At 49.5% G+C, this 8,213-nt stretch overlaps 4 protein-coding genes across 4 annotated transcripts; 1 reads left to right on the forward strand and 3 right to left on the reverse strand.

Annotated features, from left to right (window-relative positions):
* Positions 1 to 198: 198 nt before the first annotated feature.
* On the forward strand, positions 199 to 1,452 carry VTN00DRAFT_7367 (uncharacterized protein; the record flags this gene model as incomplete). Its single annotated transcript, XM_069434106.1, has 3 exons — positions 199 to 826; positions 923 to 1,151; positions 1,221 to 1,452. The coding sequence occupies 3 exons, from the start codon at positions 199 to 201 to the stop codon at positions 1,450 to 1,452; spliced, it is 1,089 nt and encodes a 362-aa protein (XP_069287421.1).
* A 741-nt stretch (positions 1,453 to 2,193) lies between these two features.
* Positions 2,194 to 3,115, reverse strand: VTN00DRAFT_7368 (uncharacterized protein; the record flags this gene model as incomplete). The annotated part of the gene is made up of 6 exons (XM_069434107.1): positions 2,194 to 2,254; positions 2,324 to 2,556; positions 2,628 to 2,808; positions 2,864 to 2,922; positions 2,986 to 3,018; positions 3,083 to 3,115. 6 exons carry the CDS (start codon positions 3,113 to 3,115, stop codon positions 2,194 to 2,196), a joined length of 600 nt encoding a protein of 199 aa, XP_069287422.1.
* Positions 3,116 to 3,927: 812 nt separating this feature from the next.
* Positions 3,928 to 4,401, reverse strand: VTN00DRAFT_7369 (uncharacterized protein; the record flags this gene model as incomplete). The annotated part of the gene is made up of 2 exons (XM_069434108.1): positions 3,928 to 4,260; positions 4,339 to 4,401. 2 exons carry the CDS (start codon positions 4,399 to 4,401, stop codon positions 3,928 to 3,930), a joined length of 396 nt encoding a protein of 131 aa, XP_069287423.1.
* A 787-nt stretch (positions 4,402 to 5,188) lies between these two features.
* Positions 5,189 to 7,507, reverse strand: VTN00DRAFT_7370 (uncharacterized protein; the record flags this gene model as incomplete). Its single annotated transcript, XM_069434110.1, has 8 exons — positions 5,189 to 5,246; positions 5,300 to 5,399; positions 5,735 to 5,809; positions 5,858 to 6,123; positions 6,210 to 6,647; positions 6,702 to 7,022; positions 7,088 to 7,194; positions 7,265 to 7,507. The coding sequence occupies 8 exons, from the start codon at positions 7,505 to 7,507 to the stop codon at positions 5,189 to 5,191; spliced, it is 1,608 nt and encodes a 535-aa protein (XP_069287424.1).
* Positions 7,508 to 8,213: the final 706 nt, after the last annotated feature.

Here is an 8,213-nt window from a genome sequence, read left to right on the forward strand (position 1 = left end):
TTTCCGCCTAGAGTCCGTCAACACTTAACATTGTTGTTGAAACGGTTAATGGAATTTCTTGAGGTCTTTGCAACTGCTTTCGGAGAAGCCGAGCCATCACCAGTTTCTGCGTTTCTTCTCAGAATAATTTCTTCGAATCCGAGCTCGCGAGTCAAAAGGTTCCCGCCTAGTTTCGCTGGCTGTGCGACCTGAGCAAAAATGGGCGACAAGAAGCGCAAGCGTTCTCACGGCCCCTCCGAGGAAATCGTTGAGCCTAATGGGAAGAAACAGAAGCGGGGAGACAAGTACAAGCGAGAAAAGTCGAAGCGAGAGCAGAAGCGCAGGGAGCCCGAGGCCCTTGAGGCTTTGAAGTATGAGAATGCCCGAATGCAAGGCCTCGATGTGGAGGCCTTGAAAAAAGAGGAGCAAAAGAAGAAGGCGCAGGAAAAGAAAGAGAGGCTAGAGAAAAAAGAGCAGCGGGAAAGAGAGAAAGAAGAGGAAAAGGCCAAGAGAGCACAAATGAAAAAGGAGCGCAGGGAACAGAGGCTGGCCGAGAGAGCTGCAGCCAGAGATAAAGCCGTTCAAGAGACGGATGGAGAGATAGAAGTGGCAGATAAAGAGGATGTGGAGGTGGGGGAAAAGGACGAGAAAGCAACCGATAATTCTGGTCTTGACGAGTCAAAGTCTGAGGGAGACAAGAAAGACAAGTCCGAAAAAGACGAGGAGATTAAAGAGAAAAATGGAGGCGTGGTTAATCGCGGAGAAGAAGCCACTCCCCACGGAGGCACCCACGCAGCTGCGGAGGGCGCTGGGCAACGCAAGTCGACGAGGTTCATTGTCTTCATCGGTGCGTCGATCCAACGTGACATAAACATCTATCCGTTTACTGCTTTTCCACGATGATGTCTGCGTGTTCTGAAGCTAATACGATCTGTCCCTACAGGGAACCTTCCATACAGTGCAACTGTCGAGTCTGTCATGAAACATTTCGAAAAGAACCCGCCAAGTTCGGTCCGTCTGGCCACAGAGAAGGGTGGTAGTAGCAAATGTCGCGGCTTCGCATTCCTTGAATTCGACCACTACGATCGCATGAAGACCTGTTTGAAATTATACCATCACTCCTCTTTCGACGACGGCAAGTCGCCAGCCAGGAAGATTAATGTCGAGTTGACGTGAGACAACCCGGTTCTGCGCAATTATTTCTAATTTTAATAATATATTGCTGACATCCGCGTGTTTAGTGCCGGAGGCGGCGGCAAGTCCGAAAGACGCAAAGCCAAACTCGAGGCAAAGAATAAGAGGCTTGAGGCCCAGCGGCAACGTGCCGCCAAGGAATTGCAAAAGCAGAAAGAACAAAAGAAACGCGAAAGTAATGGAACCGCTGAAGTGAGGGAAGCCGAAACCAGTCACCGTGGTGACGGAGATTTTGCTGGTGTACATCCGAGTCGGAGAAGCCGGGTGCCTGGCGCCTGAGCAGTCCGATTCACCCAGCAGAATACATCTTCTTTGCCATTGTGCCGCATCCCAAGTGGCATCAATCCCATTTCCATAGGAATTACTCGTTTCCACCGCCCGTTCTTCCGTGTGCGATTCAAGACGATGGCAACACCTATCGATTCTACGGAACAATGTCTTCATGTTCACCGGGATCCCTGGAAAGACCAAGTGTTTGGACTGTCTTCCCATTTATTTTGGTAAAAATCTCGGGGGGATAAAAAGTGTTTCCCGGGGATAATATTTCCAATTTCCGTCCATTTAGCTTAACATGTGGACATAACATGGTACAAGGACAGACGACCGTTGAGCGCTATTATTGTAAAGCGTAGACAGGTCAAACGAAGCTTCGTAATTATAAAGTAGAAATGAGACAATTTGACCTGAACATCTGTTAAGTAGCGCAGGTCGGGCGGAGAGAAAGGAAAGGGTCTTGGATTGGTTGCCGCACATAATCCATCACACAGTATGGAAGAAAAGCGGATCCCAGCGTCGTAAAAACTTTCCTAGCTATATTGGAAGGGATTTCTTCCCTAAAGGAGAGGGACAAGCACGGGTTAGGGTACAGATAGCGGTTACATGGAAGCAAGATTCAGCAAGTATAGTACCGTTTGAGCTCTTATGAAATTTTCAATATGAGCTAATAGAATAAAACATAAATGTTGCAAAACACCCAAGTGCCAAAACGCCCAATAGCTAGGTATATAATGAATGAATGCTTTAGAGAATCACACACTTCTTGCTCTTCGGTTTTGTTACGGGCCGGGGGTTGAGAACAGCACTTGATATCATTAGCATATCCGTCCGCACTGGGGGGGGGGGGGGGGTGAACCGCTTCGCTTGTACATACCGAATGGCTTCATCGAATACGCTCTTTAGATTGCGTTGCGTAAGAGCCGAGCATTCGAGGTATTTGTGGGCCTTTATCTCCTTCGCCACGGCGAGAGCCTGCTCATACGAAACTGGTTCCATCTTCTTAGCTCGGAGGGCCTCTGCTGTGGCTTTATCTTCTCTCAGATCCAGCTTAGTACCAACGAGGATAATGGGAACGTTCGGGGCATGATGTTCGATTTCAGGGTACCACTGCCCGTTTGTCAGTCACAATGGAGAAGGTGACATTCATGCTATCCCCGAGCGTCCGGGAACCTCCATACCTTGGCCTTGACGTTGTCAAACGAAGGCGGGCTGACGATGGAGAAACAGATCAGGAACACGTCAGTTTGCGGGTACGACAGTGGTCTGAGCCTGTCATAATCTTCCTGTCCAGCCGTATCCCATAGACCCAAGCTGATCGGTCTACCATCGACCATTACACTGGCGGAGTAGTTGTCGAAGCTGAATGCCGGTAAGAAACTGCACATAGTCCTTGCCGCACAGTAGGAGGACTCACACAGTAGGAATATACTCTCCAGGGAACGCATTGGTTGTGTAGGAGATGAGGAGACATGTCTAGGCAGCTGTTAATCGCCATTCAGACCCTTTGGAAGTGAGCATAGGGCGGAATGAACCGACTTTGCCAACAGCACCATCGCCAGTGACTACACACTGCACACGGACATAGGTTAGCAATCACCCGTCCTTTTAGTTCGGTCCTTTCCATATGCTCTACCTTCAACGATTGCGTAGCCGGGCCGGAAGCCATCTCTTCCAACTCTCAGCGGCTGGGCTGAGAATCCAATTATGTTTAACAGGACAACTGGGTAGGGGGGGGGGACAGATTCTGCCGAACTTCGAGGTTGCAAAGGATCCCAAGGGTATCTGGATACAAGCGGGTCAGGGTAAGAGGATTCTTCGAGGGCCAGGGATAGCTTACCTTCCAAAGAAGGCCGAGAAGCTGGATGGAGCGCTTCACATGCAGAAAACTGTGGATGCAAGTCGGGGGCACACGTGTTCCTGGCGATGGGGGTTCGGTTGCGATGCAGGTCGGATAGGCCGGGCTGGGGATGGTGGTTTCGCAGAGCGAGGCGGGGACAAAGGTGGAGAGAGGACGATGGCGAAGGCGATAAGGCTGCAGAGGATTATGATTATGATTAATATTTGCGACGTTACGGTTGATGAAAGTTGGGGGTGGGCGAAGATAGGGACGTTGGAAGGGGGGAGGGGGCGGGATCAGGGGCTGGCGTCAGTCAAGGTGTTTGTTTCCCAGGCGTCTGGGCTGAAGTCTCCTCCTTTCTCCGTACTGGTGGATCGTCAATAATCGCCGGTGGAGCGCAGACGAGCGGGCCCGCCAGTCTCCATCCCAGACGGCTCTGAGACTATTCATTCTGCTCTGGTGAAATACTCTAGATATCACTGTGATCCTCGGAAATGGCTACGCTCCAGCACTGGTTGCGGACTGCCTCTCTCACGATCTAAACAACAAATATAGATGAAAACCAAGTCACGTCGGTTCCTTCGATCTCCATACATCGTTTCCCATATCGAAGGAGTTGCGGTCCACAAAATCGATGGTCTTCAGCTGCTCGTCCTCCCCTCGAATCCGGCGATACGATTGCCCATCTTTAAATCATAGGGCTTCTCCGTCAAGGACGAGACTTTCTCGGCGAATTCCTGAAAGTAAGGTGTCTGGATGTGCGCCGTGACTGCCGCTTGATTTTTGTACCTGTATTGATTGTCACAACGCTGCATCGTGCATTGCCCCTGCATGAAGGGGCCCAGGGCGGGGTCCGCATACTTTTCGACGAAAATGATCTCGTCCTTGCCTTCCACTTGGACTGCGTAGTAGACAAGAGTATCAGGCTCGTTGGCGTGCACTTTCTTGGCCATGTCGTTCATCAGGGCGATCAGCTGGTTATATTCTCACAGTCAGCCGCTCACTGCCGAATATCCACACGTCAAGAAGCCATTATTGCTATCGGTACACACCTCATCAGTCTTACCCGGCTTGGGGTAGAAAGTGGCGACGAGGTTCACTTCCTGGGACGACATGTCGCTAGACGTGTAACAGAGTGTCTCAATTGGGTGTTTCGAACGATGAATTAGTGGAAAGAAGCGAAGAATGCGCCGAGGAAAGTTCGCCTGGGAAGAGACCTTAAGTCTGATTCATCGTGAATAATCAAGCCTGTATGAGTAAACTCCGGGAGGGGCAAGGTGGGTCAGAGAAGCCGGCTCTCTGCCGCCGCGGCGCTTGCATTTGCAGGCAAAGGAGAGCTCGGTCTCTTCGCTTGACGCGAATAAGAATAATTCGGTCGATGGATATTATGTGCTCAAGCTCGTGGAACCTTCGCATAGACACGGGTCCTGCATGCAGCTGTGGACAATCCTCGATTAGCCCGCACACCCACATTTCTTTAACTGGCCAGCAAACCCAAGGAGTTCACTGGGTTAATTTGATCTGGAATGAAACATGACGAAGGAGAGAGAGAGAGACAAGTATATATATATCGGGTTTATAGTCTACTCCTAGCGGAGATGCAGTCGTGCAGCCTTAGTGGGAGTCGTCGAGAGGGGCTTTTATCATCGCATGCGGGGTCTATGGAAAGTTTCTATACAGGTCTAATGAACTTAGATGGGATATATACTTTCTTTTTTTAACAACAATGACAGGGCACCAAATAACATGCTTTATATACCCGGCGGTGCACAGAAGGAACCAGGGATACCGTCAAATACCCAGTTCAGGGAATCAAAAACATCCGAAAAACTGGCTTCACTGATGAATCCTTCATTCTGACCAAAGTGTGGCGACGGAATTAAAGTTGGGTCGCTCAGGGAGTTATCTTGCTGCGTGGGAGCTGGACCCGTCGGCGGCATGTTCGGATTTGCTGATACAGCTGCCACGCGTCAGTGTCCAGAGAATATTTATCGGCATAAAGAGAAAGCATACATTGTACGTCTTCCGAACTTTTTATTGGCTTGAACCTTTGTCGCCAACGCCAAACAGTGTCGTAAACGTGGCTCATACTCATCCTGCACCGAACTTTGAGCTGTAATGCGTCATCACTACTTGCAGATTCTGGACCATTGGCATTCCACATTTGAGCTAGAACGTCAGCCAAGCGAATTGGACGATCGTGATCCATAACGCTAATCCTTCTAATGGCTGATATCGCTCCGTTGAAGAGAAGCTTGCCATGCTCAAGATCAATCTGTCGGGAAAAGGGGCTTTTCAACAGTTTCATAAGGGCAAATGCAGCTGACACGATCATCTGGAGTATGTAATTGCTGGAATGACTGAGTAGATCGCCGGGCAACGTTTCTAGATCCAGAACCCGCCCAAGGAACGATGTTGTTGCAACAAAAAGGTTTATTAGGTCCTCACTTCTCGCATTAGAGCTCAAAAACACAAAATACCGCAAGTGGAGATCCGCCGCTCGAAGATGTATCATGTTTATTTCTGGGAAGGCGTCAGTAAGTCGACATAAGTACTGGAGAGTTTTCATACGTGATATGTCTTGACCAAATTCCAGTTCCATTTCCTTGAGCTCACTCTCCAGAATTCGAACAATCACCAACTTCTCTGAGCTAACAAACTCCGCTGGTTCTGGTTTGCTACTGTACAGTCCTTTTGCAACTCTGTCGCAAAATTTCTCAATGCGTAATCGAATCCTCAGTTCTTCTGGCAGACGGTAATCTGCATCCTTCAGGGACGCTGGCTCAAGCGCCCAATCATAGATCGTTCCCGGAGGCTGTCCGTAGCCAGTGGCAACGCTACAGGAGGTGGTGAGCCCAGCTCGTGAGTTCCCCCCGAAACTGGAGGGTAAAAAGAAAGGGGGAATTAAATCCATGAAACTTACTTCTGCGCTACTATATTGCATATCACCCACGTTTGCAATCTATCTTTCAGCTCCTCACCCCTCACTTCCATTCTAAAAGTTGTAAACTCTTCTGCTTGAACCGGGCGATGTAAGCCAAGTTGCATGGCGACTTGCATCATCAACCCACTGAGCATAAACGTCGGGTCCGTCCTCTGACTTGTAGTTGGTAATGGCCATGTACATAGTAGGCAAAGGGCCTTAACAACATGATAATTCTGTGGGACGCTAGTTATGGTCGACCACAAGAGCCTGCTAAACGGAGCCGAGAGTGAGATGAGGAGACCAGGTTCAGATGGAGCACGGCGACTAGCAACACAGATAATCGTCCACGCCAGGAGAGCAGACCGGTGGAGATATTCATCCGCCTCTTTCAAGGGATCCAGGAGAGGAAGGAAGGGATGATAATACTTGAAGAACCTAAGACATGTTAGCGAGTAGATAGAAATTGGTGAATATCTTGTAATATGTTACTGCTCGAATAGCCGTGCGACTCTCACTCTGGATAGAGAGATATCCTCCAATCTCCATGCATTATCCTCCTGCAAGAGCATAGACGCGTCTGGTCTCTGCAAAACCAGCGGCGTATGCAAAGGATATGATTGCGGCTCTACTGGGACAGATAGAGAACCATCCCTCGTCGACGGAGGAGAGTCAGGATCACAAAAAACATCTTCCGATGATTGGTTCATTCCGTCACTTGCGTTAGCTTCAAAAGCAGTCGGTATCTGATCGCCACTATTTGCAAGTCGCCGTCGGAGATCAGCGATCTCCTTCTCCATTTCCGCATTCCGTCTGGAGCAAAGAGCGTTAGGAATTTCATGGATTGATGTGTGTCATCTATCATACAGGGTCATTACCTCCGTTTTGATATCCTCTTGAAGGTAGGTTCGACCTTGCAGTCGATCTGAAGCCTCTTGCAGCGTGAACATGCCGAAGAAGGGACTTGCACTATATCGCAGCGAAGCTATTGATATTCAGGATTACCATTTTAGCGAGCGTCTGGGGGTTATCAGGGCTTCCAGCTCAAGGCTCACCTTCTGCTGTTTACACTCATTACAGGCCCTTCTACTACCGCCCCGACGCTTTCGAGCAATTGGCTGGATCCTCTCCACTTGGCATCCACCTGGACTACCGCTGGAAAAATCCGAAGCTGCTACGGGGCGGTTATTTCTGGTGCTGGCCCGGACACTGCTGTCGGGGCCAGCTGGAGGCGAAACTAAGCTTCCGCGCGCGGCAAGCTCATTCGCAGCCACCGTGCGCCTTGGGACCGGCTCCATTATTTGGTCTCCTTTGGGGACAGAATCCTGTGAGTTTCAAACAAGAGAATATGATAATAATGGCATCGTGAGGCGCTTTCAGGCGAGGTTCCGGTGCGTTGGATGGGCGGAAAGGCCCTGGAGCATCCTTTGGTCACCAACTTAATTACTAAGCAAGGCCGGATCCTGTAACTAACGTAATCAACCCCCGAGCTGGCCACCAATGTTTTCAAGTTGCAATTAGACTATCAACGCAGCAAATATTGAAGCTATATACACTTGATATCAATTCCTTAGCGGCTAGGACATTGCACCCTGCTATGACCTAGTATATTACATGTGCTGCACCGCGGTGGTGCCCACTTTCATAGATGTAGATCTGGCTGCTCAACCACTTCCTGCCTGTTACGATCGGCACGGGTCTTGCATGAAATGGCATGCTACCCCTCATGACACGTGACCAAGTAGTCCATAGAATAGTCCAATATGGGACTACTGAAAGGACTACATGGTCCACGAAGTAGTCCAACAGGGGGACTACCAGAGGGACTATACAGTCCATAGAGTAGTCCACCCATGGACTACAAGATGGACTACAAAAGGGTCTACAGAATCATGTATATAAAGACGCTCCTTAACCATGGGGATTAGGACCCCGTGGTCAACTCAAATAGCAATCCTAGAGTTAACATTGCTAGTAATGACTATTATCTATCTTTTCCCTTGT

The sequence above is a fragment of the Thermoascus crustaceus genome (genome assembly GCF_041956765.1).
Source record: "Thermoascus crustaceus strain CBS 181.67 unplaced genomic scaffold VTN00scaffold_4, whole genome shotgun sequence".
In the NCBI taxonomy this organism is placed as follows: domain Eukaryota; kingdom Fungi; phylum Ascomycota; class Eurotiomycetes; order Eurotiales; family Thermoascaceae; genus Thermoascus; species Thermoascus crustaceus.